This window comes from Alligator mississippiensis, chromosome 1 (assembly GCF_030867095.1).
Source record: "Alligator mississippiensis isolate rAllMis1 chromosome 1, rAllMis1, whole genome shotgun sequence".
Classification (NCBI taxonomy): domain Eukaryota; kingdom Metazoa; phylum Chordata; order Crocodylia; family Alligatoridae; genus Alligator; species Alligator mississippiensis.
Window position 1 is genome coordinate 249284394 of NC_081824.1, and position 27302 is coordinate 249311695.

Below are 27302 nucleotides of genomic sequence, written 5' to 3' on the forward strand. Positions count from 1 at the left end.
AAAGCTACAGCTGTGGTGGAAGAGAGTCATTTTTCAGCAGTGGACAGCATCGCTACAGTCTTTTGGAAAAAGAAAGGAAAACCAAAGGATCCAGTTTAAACTCAGGGGGAATTTAAGGCAGTGCCCAAGTTGGCATTTTGCCAGGTTGTTGCTCTTGTCCAGGAAAACACATGGAGTCTTTAGTGACAGATGATTTTCCGGGTCACTGAAAGATGGCACCATCAGCAAGAGCAATGTTCCCTAAGACCATGAGGGCAAGCTGATTCATGGCTGAATCATGGTGCAAAATTGTGAACACTTTTCTCCATAATTTGGTAGCTTGTTCTTTGGAGATCTCACATCTATGCTTTGATATTTGTCTAAGTGCCAGACAATACAGTTGTCTGGTCAAGTGATAGACTCTTTAACCTGTTGAGACTTAATGTTAGACTGGTAAATCAGCATAAAAGCTGAGTAGGGGAAGAAAATCCTTGAATTTTTGTACTGATCTTTGAAACTGGTTTGTAGCAGGTTCATGAGGAATGATCTGATTTTCAACTTTAAAAAAAAGGTAGCAAGCAATTCCTAAATTCTGTGGTCCAGATGGTCAGCCAGCCTCAAGGAAGTTGAGTTCAATGGAATCACTTGGATTTATGCCTGTGGAGGGCCTTGACCTTTGGTCTGCATATCCAGTCTCTCATAATGACTCCCAGGGACCCATTGTATATCATTTGTGCATGGCAAGGTCAAAGGACAATATCAAACATAATAATTATTGTTACTTGCACTTTTCATCTCCATGGCTCAAAGTACTTTTCTGTGGTATGGAAGGGTCAGTATCCCCATGTCAGAAATGAAGAGAAGGTGAAGTGGTTTGTTTCATGTCTGAAGTGGTTCAGTGGCAGAGCCATGACTACAGTCTAGGTCTCCTGATGCTCAGTCTAGCATCCTTTCCACTTGTCCCTGTCACCACAGTACATGGCATTCCCATCTGTTGCAATTAATGTTGAGGGACTGTAAGACCTGGACTCCACTGACAATGTCACATACTTGAGAGACCCTTAAGTAGTGCAGTCAGTTCAAATACATGTGCAGAAGATCAAGTTCAGTCATCAGTCATAAGCCTTTGCTGTCAACTCTGCCTTCAAGCCAATGCTCTATTGCAGTGGTTTTCAAACTTCCTAAAGTCATGGAACCCTTCCATGTCACTTTTTGTACCCCTGCCCCTATCTTAAAGCCAGGTGACCCAGCTTGGCAATGGTAATGCTGTGCCTCCCAGCCTGCTCTGCTGTTACCTCCAGTCTCTTTGCAGAATGTCTGATGACCTATTGGGGAACTCCGCGGCTCCATGGAGCGTGGTTTGAAGCTTTATTGAGTTACAGGAGGGGAGGTGAAAACAGGGGTGGCAAATAAGAAATGCTCCAAACTCTCCTACACTTAAAACAAGTGATGTTAACTTAATGGGATTAGGGGAGACATCACAGTTGAATTCTCACTAGTCCAGACTCCACATGACAGACCCACCAACCCTGCCTCTGTGGTGCCAATCCTCCACAAGGCAGTCAAAGACTACCTGGGGACACAAATTCTCCTCCTGTTTACAGGAGGAGCCCTTCTAAGATAGGGTTGCAGCCCAGCAGCAGGGCAGTGTGAAAAAACCAAGCATTGCTGCCGCCTGCACAACACCTGTTCTTTGGAGAAACAGCAGGTCTCTGTCTCAAGGGATATGAGCCTAGTGCTTTTCACTGCACTCCATAAACAGACACAACGTGTGAAATAAAATGTTTCTTCATGCCTCAAGCTAGAAACCTGCTTCGTGTCTGAAGCCAAGTGACTGTAAGAAAGATGGATGGACTCACCATGTTTTTACCTCAGGGACAAAAACGGGGAATCCCAGGCATTTCTAATGGATGCTGAGCACAGCTTTACAAAATTCTCAGTCTACAAAATCACCCATCAAAGTCCATTTGTTTTGTAAAGACAGAGAGATTAAGAGGGTCCAGCTTAGCTGTGAAGAGTTTGATAACCTACCAAACAGCGTGTCTTATTAGGGATGGTCTTGAATTTTTGGAAAAAATGTTTCTTCAGAAGAAAGTCCCATTGTAACCAAAATTTTTTTCCAGGAATGTTCCTACTGTTTTCAATAAGGATACAGTTTCAGATTATAATCACAGACAGAGGAAGGGCAGGGAAGAAAGGGGAGGGGGAAAGAGAGGGAGAGAGTGTGGGAGGCAAGGAAGAGAGGGAGGAAGGAAGCAAGCTCTATCTACTTCAGAATAGCCAGGGGCCTGGAGGCAAGGACTTTCATCTGGGATATGGGGAAAAAAAAGCATTCAGGTTGCTGCTTCACTTAATTCAAAGCACATATTTGAATCTTCATCTTTCATATCTTACATGGATTTCCCAACCAGCTGGCTTTCTGTTGTGGGTTTCTCTCAGTCCCTCGTGTAGGAGCTGTTCTGCCTTGTATAGATAATTAAATATTCATTGGAGCAGGGAAGTGAAACATGGTCTGCCTCGTTCCAGCTGAGTGCCCTCACCCCTACCTCTACCCCTGCTTCAGACAGTCTTCTTCTCTGGCCCAATGAATATTTAATTTTTAGAACCACTTCAACAGGAGAGAAAAGCCAACACAATAATTCACATGGCTGTTTCATGGCGTCACTGTGTGACAGGTACCTCTTAACCCATGCACAGGAATTAAACCAGAGACCTGCAGAGATAATAACAGGAACTAAAGAAATAAGATTTTGTAATAACTCATATCTTCTAGGGATTAATGTTGTGGAGTACTTTAGCCTACACACACACACATGCACACACTTGGACCATGGGTTACATCATGTTTCTGCTCAAAGGAAGCACAACCTGAGACCCACTATGGATCAAATCCTAGATGTGGCCCCACTTTTGTGATGACAACTCCTGCCGTACTTGGACTGGCACAGTGTGGAACCTATAACCACACTCTGGCCATGGGGTAACATGCACAGTTCTGGCTCCTATCTGACAGAGACGCAAAGGGAAACCTTGCAAGAATGAGATTCTACCCAGTCACCAAGCAACTGAGTAGAGACCTTCTGTTGTGGTTAGGTATCAATCTTGAATTGCTCACTTGCCCACTGAGGTCTCTGTTTCTCCTCAGTTGGCATTATCAAATGGCTACCAGAAGACATTGAGCAGGTCTAGAGAAGCTTCTCTCTTGACCCTGGGTTCATTGCTGACAGAATAAGTCCGGTCCACTTGCTCCCACTCAGATTAGGCAGAAAGACAGTTTGAGAGCAGCTTGGAGCACACATAAGTACCTTCCCCCCACCTTCCCCTCAGCTTTGAGCACAGCCCTGGGGCTATTCACAGTGCTTAACTTAACACTGCACCTGAGCATAAGCGAATGGCTTATTTTTATTGGCAGTGGATCCAGGGTTTGGAGGAGAACCATATAAAGTGCCCTTTTTGCCACCACTGGAGCAAAGATGTCTGAGGACTAAAGATACCCACTATATGGGAATGGGTGGATACAAGAATGTTGTTTAGGAGAAGGACAGCATGACATGGACAAAGGCTCAAATAAGCTATTGAATTGTGTGAGCTGATGGGAAGCCGCAAGTAAGGACAGACTGAATGGCCAGGCCTAAGGTCAGCTATGATAAATGCTTGGATTTTTTCACTGGGTTCTCCCTGGCTAGGAGAAAAAGCACAGTTGCAGGGTAAGCCAGGAGAAGGCAGCTGTGGTGCATTTGATCATTTGGGGCTTATTTTTTCCTTAGGAAAGACAGTGGAAACATCTACACGTGCTATTATTGTGATATAGGCTTACTGTGCAGTAAAATACTGCACAGTAAACCTTCCCTGGGAATATATTTACATGTGCATGCTTTTGAAAGCAAAACTGCTCCCAATGGGAGCTGCCCCATACAGGGATGCTCCTCCCCTGCTCTGCCCCCCTGCAGCAGCTGGGGGGGGGGAGGGCGGCTCCAGACTCCTTCAGGGTGCCAGACCGGGGATAGCAGGGGGCATGGGGGCCAGTCCTGATGCACACAGAGCTTAGGAGAGCTCTACCAGCTGCAGCAGCAGTTGTCTCCTGGCCCTATGCACATCAGGAAGGGTCTTGATGTTTACGGACCTGGGAGACAGCTGTCGCTGAAGCCAGCAGAACTCTCCCAGCCTTGTGCATGTTGGGACACACAACTGCCAGCAAGCCCCATGCCCAGCGGGGCTTCCCTGACCAACAGGAGGCTGACTGGGACCTGTCCCACTTCTGGAGCAGCTGCTGGTGAGCTTTCTGCTGGTTGGGGAATCTCTAACTAGCAGGGGGCTTGCTGGCAGCTGCCCCACAAGTAGAACAGCTGCCAGCAAGCCTCTGGCTGAGCAGGAAAGCAGATAGCCCCCCAGTCCCAACGCTGCTCAGCTCCCAGTTCCTGTAGAGAGCCAGGAGCTGCACAGCTACAGGCCGGGAGGTGGGAGAAAGCAACCCCATCCTGGCCAGGAGCTACACAGCACCAAGACCAGGGACAGAGAATTCCTACATCCCCTGTGGTCCCCTGCTGGTGTGGCTTACCAGGAGCAAATTTTCTCCCATTCAGCGTCTACACAAGTCCTACCATGCAGTAACTACTGTACAGTTGATCTAGTATCTGTATTTACAGGTACTAGCCAACTGCACAGTGGACTAATTTACTGCACAGTAAATGCCATGCATGTGTAGATGATGACACTTTACTGCACAGTAGATTAGTCTACTGTGCAGTAAAGTATCTCATGTAGATGTGCCTAGCAGGTATTTTTTCTGGAGTAATTCCTTTTAACTCATCCCCTCTTTAAACTCCTTACCCTCTCCCTTTCAGTATAACTCAACAAAGTGTTAGTTTCTTTGTTCTTTTTCATCATTACTGCAGCCATTTCAGGATATTGCTCACATGCAGGGCTTCACTCCTGTCATTATCAGAGGAGCCTCTTATCTAGCTACAAGGCTGCTTGTTCCAGTTGGTGATTCTGGAACACACATTGTTCATCTCAGTTGCCTTCACTTTAGTTTCCTGTCATTGACTTTCAATGAAGTTACTCCTGATGTACACTCGTGTGAGAAGACCCAGGGTGGATGGATGGAATACTCTGCTGATCTTCCCTTCATACTTAAGCAACTTATGCAGTGAAGAGTGTCAGCACTGGATTTAAAGGACCCCTTTCAATGGTTTGTGTGTGCATTGGGTGCCAACCCCCACTTCATGAGAACTAGGTGCTGATGCACACTAGGGTATGTACGCTTTTTTGGAGTGGCTACAGAGACATACACCACAGAAAGAGAACTACACTAGTGCCCTCTGCTGCCCATGATTCTGAACTGCATGGGGCAAAAATGGGAAAGGAAAGAGGTCTATCTGGGCTTGGGCTGACTGAGCAAATAAAGTGTGAGGCCTGCCACTGTGCTCCATTCAGCTAGAGTTGTTTACAGCTGCCCAACCAGGGATGCTCTTGTATCCAGGCTGAATTCATGAACTGAATAATTGAATTCTTATTGTAAAAAGCCTGTCAGCCAATTAAAACAGGATGACTGTTTGAAGGCAGCTGCCCTTTATTTGTTAGGTGCACCATTCAGAAAGTTCAGAGGGTGGAAGGTCCCTCCTGCAGGGTACAAACTATGGGAGGTACTTTAAAAATGCCTCCTCAATTTTAATTGAAATTGGAATTATTGGTGACAGGGGCAGCCACCTTGATAGAAAAGAATGCTGATGGAAACATGGCTTAGCCTTCTCATAAGACTTTTCAGACTTTGTGTAAGACTTTTCAGCAGGCCTCCCTCCTGCTTTGCCTTGGGTCTTTTGTTCTAAGTTGCAAAGGCCACGCCACACTGTAATTTCCACCAGGGCAAGGTGCCTTCAGCACAAGCACAAACTGTTCTTGTTGATTCATAGGTTTGAAGGCGATTAGATCACCTAGTCTGACTGCCTACATAGCACAGATTGTAGAATTTCACTGTTACCTTGGTACTGCAACTTGTGTCTGAGTGAGAAAATACCAGGAAGTGGAGAACAAGGCACAAGCAGTAAAAACTAGGGGAAGAGTGAAAGGCTGCTGTTAAGTTTCTGAGGCAGAAACATTTGTCTATATCCTCTGCCCCAGCCAAAACCCTGCACCAGCACACTGACCTTAAAATCAGCCAGTTGGTCCAGCTTAGCCCTGTGGCATCTTCAGGCTCAGCAGATGTATAAAGAAGATTAGACCTTTGCCTTCTCCTGAGTATTGTGTCTGTGGATGCTCCTGTGGTTTACTCTACTTGAGTCTTTCAGGGGAGACCATAAAAATAAGGTCCAGCCTGTTCTGTATGAATGTTAAAGATGCTGAAGCACTTTCCCTAAGAGTTGGGATTTTCTCCAATACCCTTGTTTATAATGTCCCTTCCTATTCCCTGGTTGTCATGCTTTGGGTGAGGAAACCAGAAACCATTCCTAATGCAGCCGGTGGCACAGCTTCCCTCCCTAACGGTATCCCAGAGCTCAGTGTGTTCCACTAGCATGTTTTATATGCAGGGGCAAGGCACTTAGGGATCCTGTGGACTGATGCCTGCTGTGTGCATGTAAAATATTAATACCCCTGATGTGCACCTCTGGCACTGTTGATGTTGTTGCTGCTGAAGTCATTTGTCAGGAAGATGGCTACTGGCAGATGGAAGCTCAAAAAGCAACCATTAACTCTTTAGAGCATCTAAACGGCATCTAAAGAAAAATGAAGAAAAGGAGACATTTTACGTCTTCTAACGTGTCATTTCCCCTTCCCCCTTGGACCCATGTCACGTCAGGCCAGAGACTTGGTTTATTGCTGGTTTCCATGGCAGTTAGGGTTACTTGGGAGGGACCCGAGAGCTCCATGAAGCCCAAGTTTATCAGCCTTCTTGGGTTTAGTAATGGAGACTAACAGTCAAGTAAGTTATAAATGCCACGTGCCTTCAAGGCTTGGGTGAAGGCAGGCACAAGTGGGGTTGGGTAGCAAGCCTGGAGCAAATTGTTCTTTTATTGCCGATTACAGAGTGGGGAGTTAGGCGGAGCAGTGGTGTCATTTGTTCCTGAGGTGCTGGAGGAATTCGTGCTACCCCCACATCTGTAGGGCCTTCATGCTACCCCCACATCTGTAGGGTGGGCAGAATAGCTACAGTAGATAAAACCCTCAGGAGCAGGGTTGTGTGTCTACCTAGCTTCCATCACTGGGCAGAGCTACCTCAAAACAGCCTGGATGGCCTCTCTGAATGCCTGCAAAGTTGCTGCCTCCTCATTGTGTTAGCTGTAACAATCCTGATTGAGCAAAGATTCTTCCTATGAACTTGGGTAATTTTCCTGTCAGGCACTTTTCTTGTCTACTCCACTGTGATCTCTCCTAAGTCTTTGAGTTCTTTGGTATCTCGAGCCTTCTGTAACTTCTTCAGTGCATCTACTCTGTGGGTGCACATAGAGGCTGAAAAAGACTGGAATCTTCAAACATATCTCTGCCTTGACACAAATCCTCACACACATCTTCCAGACAATTATCCTCAGCCAGCGGCCCAACTGAGCAATGATGTGGGGGAAGAGCCATAGGGGCAACTACCTTGGGCACCTGGGTGTGTCCCTAACTTGCTGTCCTGAGCAATGAATGGGACACACAAATAATCCTCTTTTGTTCTGCCTACCATTTCAGACAAGGATGACTTTTCCAATCTATGAGCCAGTACCAGCTGTGAAATGTCATCTTCCACAGCTGGAAGCAAGTAAAAACCTGTGTATTCAAGCTGTTCAAACAACATAGTATTTCACAGAAGGGTTTTTTTCGTTGGTGGAGCCCCCAGAAGTAACTTCAGGAAGGGAAAGTACAGAAAATGGGTTGTGAATGTCTTCCTTCCTTGAGGTTAGATCAAATCATAACTGGCTTTTCCCTCCAGTCTTGATGCTGGTTCTGAAAATGTGGGCCACCTACAAGCTTGCCAGATCTCAGGTTTGGGCCTAAGGCAGGACTATTATGACTGTTTCTCAGGCTCCTGAATTCCCCCCAAATCTCAGAGGTATTGGTTGTAGCCGCATTGGTCTAAGGACATAGGCAGACAAGGTTTTTCCAACTATTTTAGTTGGTCTAATAAAAGTTATCAGATTTCACGCAAATCTCAAGTCTTTTGACTATACAGTGACTCTGATGCCAGAAGCATCATAGAACAGTTGCCAGTGGACTGGCTTCTTGGTAGGATCATGGATACTACAACTGTGAAAGTAACATTTAGGCCTTGTCTATATTTACCTCCTCATTATGCCACCAGAGCAGCAGATAGCAGTCACCAGTCAGAGCACAGGCATACCCATGGAGGCTTCTCAGCTTTCCACTACAGAAGGATGTGCTGCCCTAGCTTGAAGTACACCTTGGAAAAGCACCAGCTGCTGAACGGAGCATGGCAGCCCAATTGAAGGCATGGGAATGTCTATACATGCCTTCTGTGTGCTGCCAGATAGTAGCAGAAGCTTTATGCTGCTTGGTAGAGATGGTTTAACTTTACCAAAGAAAAGGAGGGTTCTGCTGCTGTGCAGGAGCCTTGCAATGTGAATTGGCTCAACATTTTGGTGGTACAGCAAGAGTTAATTTTGTAGACTAGGCCTTTGGGTACCACATATGGTCTAGTTGGTAGAGCACTTAACTGAAGGCAATCTGTTCATTTGTGTGCTATTCCTGGCTCTGCCATGGATTTTTTATGTGATCACAGGCAAGTTGCTTGTTGGTCCTGTACCATAGTTCCCCATCTATGAGATGGAGATGACAGCAGTTCCTTATTTTGCAAAGGCATCTTGAGAATAGTATCCATTAAAGACACTAGAGTGATGAAGGCCAAATAAATACTTATACTATGAACAGAGCAGAGGAAATAGGTCCATCAGGGCAGGTCACAATGGAGATAGCTCTAGAGCCCTACAAAGGCATGGTTCTGATTAAGAGTGAATTATATCATTTTCACACACACACACACACACACACACACACACACACACTCTCTCTCTCTCTCTCTCTCTCTCTCTCTGCATGTTTCATATTGCATATCAAAATCCCAATAGCGGATCTAGGAATGAGACTGTGGTCCCCTCACTTTGGCTGTGCCACACGTGTACAGTGAGCTCTGAGCTCAGCAGTTGATGGGGGTGGGGTCTGGCCCTGCTTTTGTGTGGCTCCAGAGCCCAGGGGGTGAGCACTGCTGCTTTTCACCTTTCCCCTGCCTCCCCCTCCCTGCTGAATTCAGCAGCAGGGGACAGAAGGGGCTGAGTGGGAGGCATGCAGAAGCAGGGGCTCTGGGCAGAGCCTACACAGAGAGCGTATGTGTAACATAGCCAAAAGAGGGTGGGACCATAGAGTGCTCCCACACCCCCTCTGGATCTGTTCCTACAAAAGCCCTACAGTAAAATTATGAAGGTTGCAAAGCCCAGGTGTTGAAAATCAGGATTTGTAAGAAATAGAAATGCCTGAGTAACTGTGGAAAATCCCCTTGGGAGGCTGGGGAGCTGAGGAGAGAGGGAACAGGAGCTTTTCACCTCCAGCATTTGCTTTCAATCCACCTTAGAAATCAGCTCTTCTTTCTCCTAGAGAGTGAGTACATCAGGAAATTGGGCATAAGATCTGACCTATTCCCTGGGTATTACTGCCCCACTCTGTGCCTCAGTTTCTTCCTGTTAAATGCTGGGTGCCTTGAGGTAAAGCAAATAAAGCCAGTACCCTTCTATGTGGACAAATGCAGCTCCTCTCTGTATCTGCTCACAGTTTCTATTTCTCAAGTATCTTCTTACTTGCCTCTCCTCCAGCCACTTGCAACACTTACCCTCCATTTCCTAGGTGCCAAATATGTAGTCCCATAGAGCCCTGTTGTCTGGCTCCAGTGCTGCCTGTGGGTCTTGGAACTGGGCTCTCATCAGGCCCCAACACCTGCTCCAGTCACTCCAGGACCGTGTTGCACATGGTGCCCAGTCCACTGCATGTCATCTCTGTGCTAGATCCAGCAGTGCATCCTGCAGCAGCCACTGTATGCAGACATCCCCATAGCCCTGGAGTGGCCTCCTTGTGCATTATGGTACCAGAGCAGCAGAGGAGCTGAAGTACAGCCCTAGAATGGCTGAACCAGGACTGTGCTGCATGTGACATCTTCTTCAGCCACTCTAGGATATGTGCTAGATCCAGTAGGTGGGACCAGTCTGTGGGTCAGATCCAGCCTACAGACCTGCCTGACACCACTCATCCGGCCTATGGGGCCAGATAAGCTTGACATGTTTGCCCTAGAGCAATAAAATAGCCCTGAAATGAACCCCCTAGCTCAGTGGGGGCAAACTTTATGGCAGGCATATCATAAACTAAGCCTGTGCATTTCACGAGTGCCACTGTGCCCCTTCCCCTGTTTTCTGCTCCCAGCCCTGTGCTCCCTATCTGATCTGCTGTGCATCACACATAGATGCTGCCCATGGCCAACCCTGCCCTAGCTGATATTGCTGCTGCCACCTGAAGAGTGTGCTACCTTCCCAGAAGCTGTAGCTCCCCACCAAAGGGACATGGAGGGGAGAGGTGTGCTGTATCAGGCAAGCTCTGCCATCTATAAGGCATCAAGGCAACCCACCCTCCCTGGTGAGTTGCAGTGCCCCAATCGCAGTGCCTGCATGCAGAAAGCCTTATTTTGCTGAGGGCAAACCGGCTGCAGGCAGGAGTCGATGTGAGTCAAAACCAACCAGACAAATAACCTGGCCAGTCATCTCAGCTCTCGGGCTTGACTCTGGAGAAGCAGATGCGGAAGGGGCGGTAATGAAGCCAGTTCTTCCCTGTCCCCAAGAAACCTTGTGTGTGTGTGCAAATGTAGCAGCAACAGGGTTAAGGCCTTGCTTCTGCTTGCAAATGGCATCTCCTCTTTCTTTCTCTCCCCAACCACCTCCTGATCTCTCCAGAGAGACGGTACTGCTCCCGCCCATCCGCCATGGGCCAAAGTTGGAGAGTTTCCATGGCAACCAAGCAGCTGGTGTCTAGACACTGTGAGAGGCCTTGCAATTGATCTGCCATCCTAGCAGGCCTCAGCCACACACACACACACACACACACACACACACACACACACTCTCTCTCTCTCTCTCTCTCTCTCTCTCTCTCTCTCTCTCTCTCTCTCTCTCTCTCTCTCTCTCTCTCTCTCTCTCTCTGCATCCTTCCCAGTTTCCCTGTGCATTTACTGCACACACAAATGGGAAAGAAAGATGGAATTTCCTGTCCATTGGCAGCCAGGGGACAGAGGTCTCCTGAAAGTGTCATCCCCTCAGCTTGGTGAAGCAAGAAGGCAGCAGAGACAACAAAGTCAGAGCTGACACTCCTCAGAGCTGGAAAAGGTAAAGCGAGGCAGGCCTCAGTGCAAGGCCCAAGGTGTTGCCATTGGGACTGGCAAATGCTTTTTTCTCCTCCCTTGTGGGCCTGAGCAGAATGGGGCTGAAACAAGAATGAGAGGAGATTCGGGAATGGGTGACCCCAAGGGGTAGGACTCTTGGCCTAAAGCCAGCCAAAATGTTGTTCACTAGCTTTCCTCTGGACTCTTGCAGCAAATCCAGGGGCCACTATACCTGAGAATAGACAAGTCAGGGTGCTTCCCCTCTTCCTCATCACCTGCCTGCTGACAGCCGCTGGTTTACTTGTCTCTCCCTCTCATTCGACATCCTACTGTGGTGAAATAGGGCTCAGAGACTCCTTGTCTACTTGCTAAGGAGACTCAGAGCTCAGAGGCTCTATGATTTCACCAGGACCCCTGACACGGAGGTGAGCTCACAATACTCCAGAGTAAAGACTTTCAATTCAAAGGACCTTGATAGACCTTCCATTTCCCATCTCTCCAGTATTTTATCAGGTCAGCAAAGATGCCCCAGGGAGGGGGATAATGTTTTCATTTAGCTTTTACCACTATGTGAAGAATGAGGCAGCTGAACACAGGGACAAGGCTATATGTCAATCTGAAGCTGGGAAGTAAGAACAAGTACTGTTAGCAACTCTGAACCTGAAGGGCTTCCATTTCCATCGTCACAAGCCAGGATTCAGTTCTGGATGGCAGTGGGGAAGATGGATGGATACATGGTTTTGGGTAGAGGGGCCCAAGTTGGGAAGGCCAGAATCAGGTCTGGATTCAAATTTCATCAGGCTCAGGTCCAAGGATTTGACCTCTCTCTAATCTAAACCCCCCAAGGATCTGAAAAATGTCCCTACTCTGACATTGTGGCCAAGAACAGCCCAGGACCACTTAACACAGTATTGGAGAGTTTGTTTCTCAGGTCTCTTCAAACTGTATTTGCTGCAGGAGTTTTAGGGAAGAGAAGAGTTGGCTTTAGACCATCATTAGGCTGGGGTCCTTCTCTGCTACTAGGACCAGAGCAGATGTCAGAGTAAGTGTGTGGGTGCATTGTGTAGCCCATAGTGTAATGTGAGAAAAGGAGAGAGTTATTTCTGAGGGAGCACTGTTAGCAGGAATTAGGAAAACAGCAGGAAAGTGATACAGGCAACTCCCTCCATCTGCTCTAGGAACCCAAAGCATTTGTGTAATTTCTTTTCTCTCGAGTGCAATAATTCGAGATCTGCAATGAAAGAGAGAGGCAAAGAGTAAAAAAAACAAAACAAAAAGATCAAACCCAAAGCCACTTGCTACAAAGAAATGACCAGCGGAGAGGTTACTACTACTACAGTCACGTTCAGTTGTCTACTCTGATTTAATTAATCTTGGCAAGTCAAAAGGGAGCTGGGCAGGTCCCAGGAGGCAGTGTTATACCCGGAAATCCAGTCAACCTAATTTCACTAATGCAGGGCAGTGGAGGGAGCTGGAGCTGAGCCTGAAAGTGCTCATCCATTTGAGCACTGCGTAGGCAAAGGCAGCTGGAAATGCCACCATCCAACAAAATTGCTGCCTGCCTGGCTCAGGTTTACAGCATCCCTAACCGCATATGTTCATGGCACTTGCTTGCCAGCAGGGTTCACAGACGTAATTCTCACCCTTTCCAAGAAATAAAATGGAGCACCAACAGGCGGGAGCTTTCTCTGAGTTCATTACAGTGGGAGGACCTGATCTAAAGAGGTATGGTGCACTTAAAATTTCAAGCAGAGGTCAATGGGAGTTGTAGGTGCTTGGCACCTCCCAGGTATGTGTACATGGTGTTGCCACTATGCTTATAGAGAGACCTTCCCATGCATATTCCACCCTGCACATTACCACTCACATGTGCTACAGATGGAATTGAAGTTGTGAAGCCACTCCTGGGACACCTTTGTATCTACTGTACTTCGTAGCATGTTGGAGGCAGAGGTCTCCAAAATGCCTGCATAGGGGCACCATAGTTTTTCTGTCACATTTCTGGGTTTGGGATACACGACTAGGAGGAGATGAACAGGGCATGTTCAAGAACATCCATCCTTATGTGCTGTCAATATATAATCCCACAGCTGTGTAGGGAGCCTAGGGCTGGAGTGGCAAAGGGCGCAGTCCTCAGGAGTGAGGGATGCCCGCAGAGCAGCCAACAGGGAGCCAGGGAAGTTAGCTGTGGGTCAGGACTGAGGCGTATTAGAATAATTGTGAAGATAATCTATGCAAAGAGGCCGTTTGCTTATAGAACATGATAAACTCCTGCTTTGTCCTCATGTGGCCTCTTCCATCTTATTTTTCACCAAACCCAAGCCTCGTCAGCTTCGTGTTATGGGACCAGCAAGGTTTCTATGCAATCTCCTAACTCCATCCACAACCATACCTAGACCCTTGGTGGCCCCAGGATAACTTTTAGTATCGAACCCCCGCTTCGCCAGAGATAATGATAATAATAATTGGACAACAGAAAAAAAAATTACCATTTTCAGACCCCCTTTCTGTCAGGGCCCCAGGCAGCAGCCCGGTTCACCCATGCCTGTGTTTGGTTTTGATGCCACCTATTCCAGGTCCCTCACAGAGCCCCAGTCTTGTCATTTAATTTTCTGTGGTTTTAGGTTCCCTTTGCTCTGCTTCCATGTACCCTTCCTGTTCTGTCTTTTCATTTTATCAGCTCTTCCTGCTTCATCTCCATGCATCTCAGACCCACAATTTCCAAACAAACAAGGGATTTTTGCTTGTTCCTTCTCCCAATCAGGCACAGAGACAGAGTGATGGGAGATAGCTGCATTATGCCAACTCACCAAATTCTTGGTGACAGTATGGGGATCTGAAGAGTTGGCGGACCAAAACAATGCATCTGATACATGTCAATTTTGAGTAAAAAATGAAAAAAATGGAAATGAGTGGGGCTTGGTTCTCTCTTGCTTTGAATCTTGTGTTGCCATTCATGCCAGCTCACAGGAAGTGCAAAGTAGGTGAGGAAAGTGTACATCTGTGTACTTAGGATCACAGGAAAATAGGGCTAAAAGGGACTTCACAAGGCTATCCAGTCCAACCCGTGCTCAAGGCAAGATCTTCACTGACTAAACCATCCCAGCCAAGTGTTTGTCTAATCTGCTTTTGGCAATTTTTAAGGATGGAGATTGTAACAAGTTGCCTTCCCCAGCACCATCTTCCCTGTTATCTGCCCTATGTGGGGCACCCTTGGAGTCCCCTTTAAGGTTTCTTGTGTCCCACTCTCTTGCTCTCTCATCTGCCATGTCTTGATGGAAATGATTATGCTGATGTTCCTGAAAGCGGGAGACTACCAATTGTATTTCCTATGTTGGGGTCTTTAGCCTCCATAGGCCTTGACCCTGGTCTTTCTTTAGCTAGGCCTCCCTGTCTAAACCCACCAAACAGGGTTGACTCCAAAGCTCTATCCCTTTTCTCGTTGTCTTGAGGCTCATGGCCCTCTTTCCTGCTCCAATCTGGAGCTTGGCCTCCCTGGCCCAGAGGTCCAGCCACTGTCCCCACAGCCAGGGTGGCTCAAGGTCAGGGGATGGCCCTGACCAGTCCCATCCCCCCCCCCCCCAAAAAACAAAAACAAAACAAAAAACCAAAATTGCCCATCAGGTGCACCAGACCACCCCGGCCTTTTAAGGTCGTGCGTTCTGGTGCCAGGGTCAGTGCACACCAAAATCCTGCACCCCCACTGGCCTATGTACTCCCCAAAAGCCACACCCTTGCTGGTCCTGGGGTCCCCACTCTGTAGTGGGCCCCCAAAATGAAGCCTCCTCCTTCCCCTAATAGCCTCACCCAAACCACCGGTGTTATTCAATAACCAAAAGAAATATGGACAGTCCTGTCCGTGGGCAATAACTGCCCCAAGGAAAAAAAATGTGATCAAAGAAAGCTGCATGCCAGCTTACATTTACAACAGGTTCGTGCTTCAGCTCCCCACCATCGGCTTCTGGGGTGGCTGCCATCTCTCAGGGCTTCCATAGTCCCCTCTTCCAGCCATTGGACCGCTCACCAGGCCTCTCCATGGAGCTCTGGGATACACTCCTTCCTCCTTCAGCCCCTCCTTACCAGCATTCCCTGCCCAGAAAGTTCTGGCCTTAAAGGGGTGGACCTGTCTTCTGGTGACAGGGCTAGGGTTCCCTGTTACACACCCCCCTCTCTTCTCTTTTGTCTGGGGTCTTTCCTTCCACTCCGCACCCTCTTCTTCTGCGTGTTGTAGAGATAGGAAGTCTGCACTTACTATCTTGGCCCCTGGCCAATGCTCCTCCACAAAGTAGTATGGTTGAAGACAGAGCCCATCTCATCAGCCTAGTGTTATCTGTCTTCATGCTTCGTAGCCATCTCAGTGGGGCGTGGTCCATGATTAAGATAAACTTTCGACCTAACAGATACTAAAGGAGCGTTTCTATGGCCCACTTGATCGCCAAACATTCTTTCTCGATTGTAGCATAATTCCTTTCAGGTGGGTGCAACTTTCTACTTATGTAAGTTATCGGATGTTCTTCTCCTTCCACCATTTGGACTAACACCGCACCAATGGCCCAGTTTGATGCATCTGTCAATACCGAAAAGGGTTTATTGAAATCTGGTGTATATAGCAGTGGCTGTGTACAAAGTGCATCCTTTACCTTTTGGAATGCTGTTTCTGCCTCCGGTGTCCATCTCACTTTGGTTGGAGCTGCAGTCCTTACCATCTCAGTCAAGGGCACCGCTAGATCTGCAAAGTGAGGAATTAATTTTCTATAATAATTTGCCAGCCCCAAGAAGGCCCTCACTTGTTTCTTTGTTCGCGGTGTTTAATACTTCCTTGGTGCCTCTACTTTAACCAGCAGAGGTCGTACTTTACTGCTTCCCACCTGGAATCCCAGGCACCGTCTTTCCTCCTTCCCAATGGTGCATTTCTTTGGGTTGGCGGTTAACCCCGCCTCCCTTAAGTCCTGCAATACTGCTCACAGTGCTGTTAAATGCCCCAACCAATCTGCCATATACACAATAATGTCATCTATATATCCCGTGGCATAGCCCCCATGAGGGGCTAAAACTTTGTCCATTAGCTGCTGAAACATTGCAGCGGTTCCGTGTAATCCGAAGGGCATACAGCAGAACTGGAATAGGCCCCATGGTGTGGCAAAGGCTGTCTTTTTTCAGTCTTCCAGTATTAAGGGGACCCACCAGTAGCCTTTTGTGAGGTCCAATGTGGAACTATAGCTGGCTTGTCCGATGTTCTCCACCATTTTGTCCACCCTTGTCATTGGGTATGCATCAAACTTAGCCACCGCATTTACTTTTCTGAAATCAATACAGAGTTTTAATTTTCCCATCTGGCTTCAGCACTGCCACAATGGGACTGCACCAATCACTTTGGGAATCTTGTATTATACCTTTCTCTAACATCATCTTGAGCTCCTCTTTTATCTGCCCTTGAAGATGTCGTGGGATTCGCCTTCAGTTTTCACGGATCACCTGGCCTGGAGGAGTTCTTATTTGGTGCATCACGCCCTGAGCTTCCCCGGGAACCTCCTGGAAGACATTGCCATACTCTTTCATAAGTTCTATTGCCTGCCACCTCTGCTCTTCTGAAAGTCAGGGGGCCACCTCCACGTCACTTTTCCCAGCCCCCTTCCTCAGGGAGTCCCAGCTCCGGTTTTCTGGTTGTAGGGCCAAGTATAGGCCTTCTCGTTCTTGCCATGGCTTCAGCATGTTAACATGGTACACTTGTTTTTCCTTTTGCCTGTCTCGCTGATGCACTTTGTAATCCACAGGCCCTACTTGGTGTGCTATCTCATAAGGGTCCTGCCATCACACCAGTAATTTACTCTCCTGGTCTGGCAAGAGAACCAATATGCAGTCTCCCAATTCGAACTTTTCGTTTGAAAATTAGTGAAAGATGCACAAGGCTTCCCTGACTTGACCCCTTGGTCCAGCTAAGGTCAAGTGAAGAACTTAGCTAGGTGGAAAAAGTAGCTTTTAAGCTGTTTTTGTAGCTCCTTGATTTCACAGACAACCAGGGGTCATTTCAGCCCAAGCAAAACTTAGAGCAGGTTCCAGGCTTTTCTAAATGATGCCTGGCTGTGTATAGTATGAGAGGGCCCAGAGGAGGGCCACTTGCATGATCAGGGGGCAGCAGGGCAGGCCCTATGCGGAGTGGCTACAGGACCTGAACCTGTTCAGCCTCCACAAGAGAAGGCTGAGAGGGGATCTGGTGGCCGTCTATAAACTGACCAAGGGGGACCTGCTGGGAACGGGAGAGTCCCTGTTGCCCAGAGCACTACTAGGAGTAACTAGGAATAACAGTCACCAGTTGACTGAGAGCAGGTTCAGGCTAGACATCAGGAAGCACTACTTCACAGTTAGGGTGGCTTGGATCTGGAACCAACTTTCCTTGGAAGTGGTGCTTGCTCCTTCTCTGGGGGTCTTCAAAAGGAGGCTAGATAATCACCTAGCTGGGGTCATTTGACCCCAGCATTCTTTCCTGCCCTGGCAGGGGGTCGGACTTGAAGATCTGCTCAGGTCCCTTCCAACTCTGCCAACTATGAAACTATGAAACTATAGTCCTTTGGGTTCTAGTTGTAACTCCCATGGGGAGGGAAATGAAAGGAGTGGGCATAGAGCCACTATACACATGAATTCTGTGCTACCTGGATGCTCTCTCTGCAGAAAGGCTATTCTCTGGCAGGCAGAGAGGCCATCTACAACCCTTGTAGCTCACCAGAGAGATGCCATGGTACATTATGTAGTTCCTATGCTCTAAAGTCTCACATGTAGAATAGACTGCCTGCAGACGTGGTGCAAACACCTACTCTGGACACTTTCAAGAAACACCTGGATGCCTATCTTGCTGGGATTATTTGACCCCAGCTGACTTCCTGCCTCTTGGGTAGGGGGCTGGACCTGATGATCTTGCAAGGTCCATTCCAGCCCTGATGTCTATGTATCTACCTAGCAAGAACAGCCCAGGCAGCATTCATGTGAGCTTCCCCACAATGCTCTGATGTTGCTAATATTCTTTGTTTGAAGCCTAACATCACATTTCTTGTACACTTAACTAAGGCTATTACAAGAGTCATTGGGTCTTTGAGTACTGAACATGAGAATAGGCAGCAGGAGCCTATTATCAATTTTAAGCTTGGATCTGGTATTAGGGAGCTAGGACTGGCCATGTAAGCCATTCTGTGTCTTGATTTCACCATCATTTTTACCCACCTCTCATCGGGTTTGTGGGGAGTGGATTAAGTTAATATTGACCCAGCACCATGTATGTTCTTAGTAAGAAACTAGACAGAAGGCCACTGCCTAACAAAGTACTTGGATATGGAGGGAGGGTGGGGGAGCGGTCTATCTGGTTTGCCCCACACTAATTACCAATTATTGTGTTTCACCCATCACGTCTCCTCTCCACGCTTTGATTTCCCCAGCCTAAACACCTGCTATAGCTCTAGAGAAGAGCAAGGTTAGAAGGAGTCCACAACTGCTGAATGACTGCAGCAACCTGCTAATTTATTAGAGCAGCTAATATTCCCTGCCTTATTTGGCCTCCTTACCATGCATGGCCTGTTCAAGCCTCCCATTTAAATCAGTAATCTTATTTCACTCCTCATGGATGGCAGTTGTTGTACCTATTATTCAGGGGAGGTCTTGAGAAGTGCTAGGTGATGTTGCTTAGGAGCAAGAGAAAGCAAACACACGTGTGCTTCTGCTGGCTGGAAGTCGGCAGCCCGGGGGAGGACTTAGGCAGGATGATTTGGCCATGTGGAGGCACCAAAAGATTTTTGGAACAATTAGAGTAGGAACTCATTATTGCACAGTGGGTTGGAGAGCTAAGCAATGTGAGCACAGTGGAGCTCTTAATTAACACAGTAGAGGCATGGGAGTTGCACACATTTGAAAAGCCATCCTTATGGACAGAGGACAAAGGGGAAGGTTTTTTTTAACAAGACAGGTTAGGAGCCTTGGTTATGGCCTAGGTTGATAGTAAACATCAGCTTGCAGGGAATAGCCTAGCAAATGAGTTGGTGGTCTCAATCTAATTCCTACACAGCAACTGTCTGCATTCTAAGAATCACCCTCACTGATAGCACTGCAGCAAGTTCCAGAGCTAAATGAGCCACAAGCCACCAAGTTCCTTTCTAGGGAATGGTTTTATTTCACCAGTGCTATGGCATATCGACCAGGTGGTAGAAGGAAGGTCCTGCCCCGTCACTTCCACCTTTGTGCTTCTTCCATGAATTACACAAGGTTTCAGTGTTGTTGGCTCCTGACATTTCACCAGCAGTAACTTTTTGGGAATGTATCCAATCCACATACAACAGTGGCAGACAGTTCTGAAGTCAACTATTATGAAAACATAATAGGGATCTTTTATTCATATGCTCAGTTTTTAACACAAGTATGAGCTGAATTTCCTACTCCCTTGTCTTGTGAAGTCACTTACACCTGCACAAAGTGAGTCAGGTCCTCCAGGGTGCTTAAGCTAGCTTTTTATCCCCCCACTGGTACAAAATCACCCTAAGACCATCTTAGCCAACCATGGGAGAATCTTTTCCTCCTAGCATGGTGCAGAGACAAGGAAGCAGCTCCGAGATGAACTGAACCCAAAATGTGGATCATACTAAGGTGGATTTATCTTACCAGTGATATCCTGGATTCAGACAAGATACTAGTCTGCCAAAGAGTGCAGTGGAATCAGGCAATGTCATCAGTCCTGCCACAAAGCAAAGGGATGGCACAGAGGGAGGTCCATGCCAACTTGGACAGCTCTACTTCTACCTTTGTTATCTCCTCTAGGTTTCCCCTCTCTTCCTATGTTCTGACTGTTGAAATTTATTTTTTTCTTTTTTGCATGACCTGAGTGCTGGTAAAATGTGCCTGAATGACAGGCATGGAGAGCAGAAGGTCTCAAGTTACAAAAGTGGCACAGCTCCAGCTTGAGTACTTTGAAAGGGAAATTCTGTAGTCCTTAACAGACCACAGTAACCCTTCAGTGGGATTATAAACCTCTCATAGAATTTTATATCCAACCTCTAGACTTCTGTAAGGTTTATTTTAAAAAATAATCTAAGGACAGGTTCTCAGTATCTGTTGACTTCCATAGGGGTTTAGAGCCATTTCTACAAAGCCTTAGTCAGTTTAGATACAAATTTGCTTTCATCTGTATTCAAAGCTATAGAACCTTCCCCCTATGGGCAACACAAACTTCCAAACAGTCAGGGCAGGGAGAGAGGAGAGGGAGGGGGACAGTGAAGATGTCGTGGCCTATTTAAGAGTAGACAGAGAAAAGTGTCAATAGATATAGAGTGGGGAAAAAACTAAGAACTAGGTTTGGGGGTGGGGCTTGGGGATAAGAAATCACTAAGGAATAGATGTTAAGTGACCTAATTGCTCTTTTTCATTCCTGCAATTGTATCTGTATGTTAGATTCAGTCTTTAGCCATTTTCTTGTCTTCACTCCTAAACCAAGATGCTAATCAATGCACTGCGTGCAATGATCTGTATGTTGTGATAGGCTACAGCAGCAAGGGGCTGACTGGAGTGAACCCAGGAAGGCCTTTCCAGTCCCGTGTCCCTATGGTGGTGGTAGTTTGTGTGATGCAGGCACCTCTCCGATAGGTGCTGGACTGCACCCCAGTGAACTCATTTCACATAGGTGTCCATGGGTAAGAGTTTTCTGAGCTGTGCCATTTTGGGAACAGAGAACTTGGAACCAGCCAATGCTTATGCAGTATATATGTGAGCACTCCCCTAAATATGGACAACTAACCATGAGCCATCTCTTTCCCCACTAGATGCTGTAGAAGAAACCAAACCTACTGAAAGTGCCCAGCAGGAAGAGGTGAAAGAAGAAGACAGCAAGGCGGACCAAGAAAATGCCTGAACATTAAGAAATGACTCCCTTTTGCCCCTCCCCCCCTCCCTTATCCTTCCTCCCCAGCCCACCCCCCCAAATCTTGCTCCCCTTCCTGCTCACACCTGTGAGCCTGTCTGTCCCCCCCACCCCCATACCCTCTCAAACCCTTTTTCTCTCTGTGTGGCAAACATTTAAAGGAAAAAAAAAGCAGGAAAAATCCCAGTCAAACAGTGTGGCTTAAACATTTCTTTGTTTCTTGGTGTTGTTATGGCGAGTTTTTTGGTAATGATGATCCAATCATTTTGGGAAAATTCTTGCACTGTATCAGAGTTCTTTGATCTGGCGCGTGCGTGTGTTTGTCTGCCCGCCGCGAGTGCTCTGTCTCTCACTCTCTCTCTCTCTCTCTCTCTCCCCCCTCCTTCCTTTCTTTCTTCTTTCCTCCCTGCCCCCTTTCTTTCTCTCTCTCTGTTCCAAGTGTGTGTGTGCAATGTTCTGTTCATCTGAGGAGTCCAAACTTTATCTCGAGTGAGTTTAAAAAAACAAAATGAAATGAAAAAGAAAAAGAAAAAAAAAACAACTGACCACCTTTTTTCCTCTTCTTCCTTTTTCAATGTGATGGAATGAACAAAAGAAAATGGCCAACAAACAAACGAGTGAGAATTAAACCCCAGTTTGTTTTCAAAGAATAAAGCAAAAATGTGCCAATTAGCGTAACGCGTGGCTCCAGGCTCCTTTTTCAAACTGAATAATAATAATAATAATTAATAATGATAATAATAAATGAAAATAATGATCATGATACCACTGTGTCGCATTTCTATGCTGTCTTAATTTATATGGAGCACATGCAGGGTCCCCTGTTTTAGTGGGCCTTCTGTAAGGTGGCACCTTTTCTTTTCCATCTAACAATATATAACAAGAAATTGGAGATGGACTTCTTCATCTGGAACTGTTGAGGGGATTGTAGCAGGGTCATAGTGTTGTGGTAGCCATGCTGGTCCACGGAGTATGGAAGAAGGAAGATTTGTTTGGTGATGCCTTTTATTGGATCAACTCTACGGTTGGGGGAGATGTTAGACAAGCTTTTGGGCACAAAATGCCCTTCCTCAGGTCTAGGAATCAAGCAGATATAGACTAAGCTAAATACCAGGTAGAACAATGCCTTTATCTTAATTCCAATGTATAAATGAAAATAGATTAGCAGGTTGTCATTTGGTTGGATTTTGGTTTGGGCACCAGACTTAGCACTCTGATGCCTGCAGAAAACCAATCCATTATGAGAACCTGAGGGCCCGTCTCAGAGAGCTGCTTAATATCTCAGGGTAAGAAGCTGGAATCGCTCAGTGAGATCTAACCTGTACCCTTCTTGACTCCAAATTGCAGGCCTCAGAGGAGATAGCATTCAGAAAACATGGGCCTGATTACAAATTACAAACATGTTCCCTGAGTAAGTAAGGTGTTCTGGTTTTGACACCAAGTATTTCAGTCAGGGCCCATATAATGGGCAGGTGGGACACCCTCGCACCAGCTACTGCCTCCTGCTACTTCTCCTGCAGCCCCAAGATGTGAGTGGGAAGCACTTACAGTAACTGCTCTCTCTCCCATGTCCTGAGGATGCTGCTGCTTCTTTGCACTCTGCAGCTGGCTGTCAGCTGTGCTGTGAGGAGGGAGGCGAGGATAACTCTCTTTGTTTCATAGCCTGGTTAACAGAGCACCAGAGGGAACAGGATTGGAGTGCCACTGGCTTTTCCTAAGAGTATGGAAATAGTTATAGTAGAGTCCTGGCTGTACAAGGCCCCATGGCTTTTGGAAACAATATACTTGGCTGAAGGAGCTGGACAGATAGGTTAGCTAAACAGAACAGACCTCCCCCACACCTGACCAAGATTTGCATGAGTGAAATAAAAGTAGTGTTCTTGAGAACCATGAAGCTCTATATTTTTTTCTTCACATAAGGGATTCTTTGACATTATGTATATAAATACATTATTCACCCAGCTCTAATCAGGGCCTAGGGTTTAGTCTCATCTATGAGAGGGCAGTTCCAGGAGCTGAGTGGCCTCTAGCATCCAGCTACAGAGACTGACTCAGCACTGATCCAGAGGGGAGAGCATCAAATGTTCAGCCACTGGTGCCACTTCCATCAGTGGCCTAGTTTTTCCTGGAGATTACCATTAGCATATTCACTCAAACCAGCCTTTCTCAATGGATGAGCTCAGACAGGCTCCCAGCCCCCAGGCAGCATGACTGTCAGGGTCTGCTGTTCTCTTTATTAGCTGTGAGACTGAACGGTTTAACTGCATTACCGGAAAGTCTTTTCTTAAAGCCCTTCTGTAACTGCTCTCTTAAGACTATAATAAATCCTCAGAATGGTGCATTTTCCATGCTCTGATTTTTGTCACGTGCTCTCCCCCAGCTCTTGTGGTGGCTTCTAGTAATAATGAAAAAAAATAACTGTGATGCCCTGTTGTGCTATTGTATGATATTATTCTTGACAGGAGATGGACTAACTGTCCTCACAGTTGTAACATGGAATGAGAGGCTACATCTGAGTTTGGATACTCTGCTACCCACCATGCAATTCCCTCTGGCTGACTGATGGTAAGCCAGAAGCTATGCCTTCAGAGGAATGGCTGGCCTTCCCACCTCCTCTTCATTTTTCTTCTCCTTCTGTCAAACAGCAGGAGCAAGAAGATGCATGATGTCTCTTCAGAGACATCAATCTGGACCTCAGATGGTTTACTGGAAATGCCATCAGAATTTAGCTGGTTTCATTTAATGTTGCATTTGAATCTATTTCTTGCATTGCCATTTACAGAACTTAGAAAGAGAGAGAAAAGAAGAAGGGGAAAAGAAAGAAAAAGGAAGTGTGTGTGTTGCAGGGGGGAACAGAAAAGAGAGTGACTGAACAGAAAACTCCACCAGATTTAAAAAACAGGGATTAGATGAGAGAAAGAAAGTTGAAAAGGGTTTTAGAGACAATAGATAGATAGCACAGAGGGTTTAGACAGACAGAGATTGAGCTACAGAAAGAAAGATTAGTTAGGAGGAGAGAGAGAGAGAAAGAGATAGGGAGAAATTAAATACTATGGAGCAATAGATGACTGATAGATAAATAGGTTAGGTAGGGATAGATAAAATAGGTAGAAAGCTAGCTAAAATGGATTAGACAGAGAGACTAGATAGCTAGAAAGATGAAGTGACTGACAGATAGGTGTTGTGTCATATCTCACAATAAACAATATATACTCTTACTCCCCCATGTCATGATGGATAGCAAACCCTGAGACAACTTCCAACCTGGACTTCATTTGGCAGATTTAGCACAGATGCAAAAGATGGCTTGGATTATCTGTCAGACCTCACATACTCACATATCTCTGGTGTGGAGGGAGAAGATGGGTAGGGGTGTTCTGAGGAGAGTTGCTGTCATAGGGACACGGACTGGCCCCTTTTAGAGATGCAGATTGCATTTGCAATACACAAAAATGTCTCATCTTCCCCAGTCAGTGACCGCTTGAGCAAGTCCTATCTGGTACAGATTCAGCAGAGTTGCTATTGACTTTAGAATACATGGGAAAGGCATTATAAGGATACATAAAGCATTTGTGTAGTCCCATGATGATACCTATTAGGGTCACCTTCTTTGGGATTGACTTGAATGTTGCAGAAAGTGTCAGAGAGTGGTGTTGGGTTTCCTGTCCCTTCTGCCTTGGGATACCAGCCTTACAATCTCTCCTCTCACCATTTGATGAGGGTGGTGCATGTGATGTTCATTCCTTCCTAGGTGGAAGCTTTCCTCTCTCCTCAACAAGTGGAGAAATATTTTCTCTCTTCCTGGAAAGCCCCAGTTCTTGGGTTTGGATGTCATCTCCTTTTCTATTGCCAGTCAAGTCATCAATTGTATCTTAACACCATGGTGTGTTGCTTTTAAAACAAAGGTATTTCATAAGTGGGGGGTTGTTGGTCATTTTCATGGTGAAGTCTCAATGGTTTTGTTTCTCTTTTCTAAACAGGGTTCCCACCATAACCTGTGACCTGTAACCAAGTGCACAACCATTGTCTACTTTACAGTGTCTTAATTCTGCCACAGAGTTGAGGCCCAGAGAAAGATCTAAAATAGATGTGCCCATGATGGGCTGGGATGCAACAGGGAGTTGTCTCAGGGAGCACTGTAGAAAGAAGTGGAAAGGGTTAATATTTCTTATGTCTGCTTCACTAGCCAGAGTAAAAAAAGGGTGAAAGGGCAACATGGACAAGGTGTTGAATGAGGTAAGATATTGACTGGCAGTAGAACGGGAAGATGCTGAGAGAACAAGGTTCTCAGGAGGTAGCTGGATAGCTGGAGCAGGAAGTCTAGGGAGTGGAGTGTGTTGAACAAGATGTGTGGAAAAGGTGGCGTCAGTAGAAATGGGACAGGTGTTGTCAGTGGCAGCTGATGGGTTATGAACACTCTTGATTCAAGTGGACTCTCTGACTTCCCCATGACAAAGGCTCCTGGCATAACCAAGGCACTAGAAGTGCATGCCTTAAAGATACATAGGTTTGATCCTCACTCCTGACAAGTTACTCAGGGGGGCAACACTGTCTGTAGTACATCACCTCTCTCTTTCCAGAATGTGACTGTAGCCCAGTGACTCGGGTGTACTGGGTTCTGGTCCCTGTCCCAAGACTGCTTATGGCAGTTGGAATAGACAACCCTCTTCATACCCTCCCAACCCAACAATGCTTCTTCCCTGTCTGGCTAAATTGGTTCTGGACCACCCAGATGTAGTCACAACTGTTCCTCTGTGTGTGGTGGGGAAGGAAATGTCAAAAGGGTTGTCAGAGGGAAGATGGACCATTATATCCACTGCTGTGCGAATGCTGTGGCTTTTGCACACCCCTATCCATTATTACGGCATCACTTATCCCAGCTCTGGCACAGGGGTCACCTACAAAGCCCCTTCACCTTTCATATAATCAAAATACCCAGCTTGAAAAAAAATATATAAATTGCATGGATTCTGTCAGAGTTGAAGCCTACATTTAAGACATAGGTCTTGTATTGAAAGGTAAGAATATCAAAGCATTGTTACAGATGCAGCATGTGTATAAACCTCAAGCCAAATTGCCCAGAAGGAACTCATGTTCTTCCCAATCCTTTCCTATAACCCTAACATAGCCCCAAACTCTAACATGTTCTAAGGCAGCTACTTAAGTGTAATGGACCCAACTACATTAACAATATAAACAATGTCATTCAGGGAACTTCTTATTATTTGTTAACAAAATAAATATGCTCTTAAGAAAGGAGGATGGCAAGTGGGGAAGGAAAGTGAAGAAAAAGTGAAAGGGACAGCTTATTCGTAATTGGCACTGCCATGCTAGGAGCTTTCTCTATAGACTTAGAGACCCCAGGAACAATTCTCCTCTCTTTTGCAGTGGGGTAAATTAGGAGTCACTCCACTGAAACCAGTGGTGTTTTGTAGGTGTAAAGCTGGTAGGAGAGACAAATTAAAAGGAGGTTTTCAGGGCTCTGGAGGGGGAAAAGCAAAGGAGTTATTTGCCCTATGTTTCCCTCACCTCTACTCCTAAGTACATTGCTATGATTTTCAAAAAGGCCCAAATTACTTAGCATCCAGAATCTTGCTTCCTACGGTCACTTAGACTACCAATACTGTAAGTAACTTTGATTTACAGTAAGACAGAAGCTCCTAAAACCCAAATCCTTCAAAGGTGTTTCAGCATCTAACTTTCATTGTTTTGAAATCTGGGCTAAAAAGCTCAAACTCCTTTGAAAATAGGACCTTAGGTCATAAATCCTTTAGGTGTTATAGATACATTTTAACTCCTATTCCCTCTATCCACATTTTCAGGGTGATACACTCAGATTTGGGTTATCCTCCATTATTCAGTATGTCCTTAATACTCTTTTTACCCCATAGATTGATGCTTAGAGAAAGAGGCAAAAGCCAAGATTTGTAGAAAAGACTAGTGATTTTGAATGGCTCAGGTTTTGGGTGCTCTGTTTAAGACATGGTTAAGGAACCTGATTGACAAAGGTAGGTGTTTGGTGTTTCCTAAAAACCAGCCCTCTAACTGGGCACCCAAAATCACTCTTCCTAGGCTGACCAT

The 27302-nt window shown here is 46.3% G+C and overlaps 1 protein-coding gene across 1 annotated transcript in view; it reads left to right on the forward strand.

Moving 5' to 3' along the window:
- The window catches only part of GAP43 (growth associated protein 43), a 77071-nt gene extending 55087 nt beyond the window's left edge, over positions 1 to 21984 (forward strand). The window contains exon 3 of the mRNA XM_006264120.3: positions 21124 to 21984. Coding sequence (XP_006264182.1) covers positions 21124 to 21212 — 89 coding nt within the window. The 3' untranslated portion in view covers positions 21213 to 21984. The remainder of the gene's footprint in view (positions 1 to 21123) is intronic.
- Positions 21985 to 27302: the final 5318 nt, after the last annotated feature.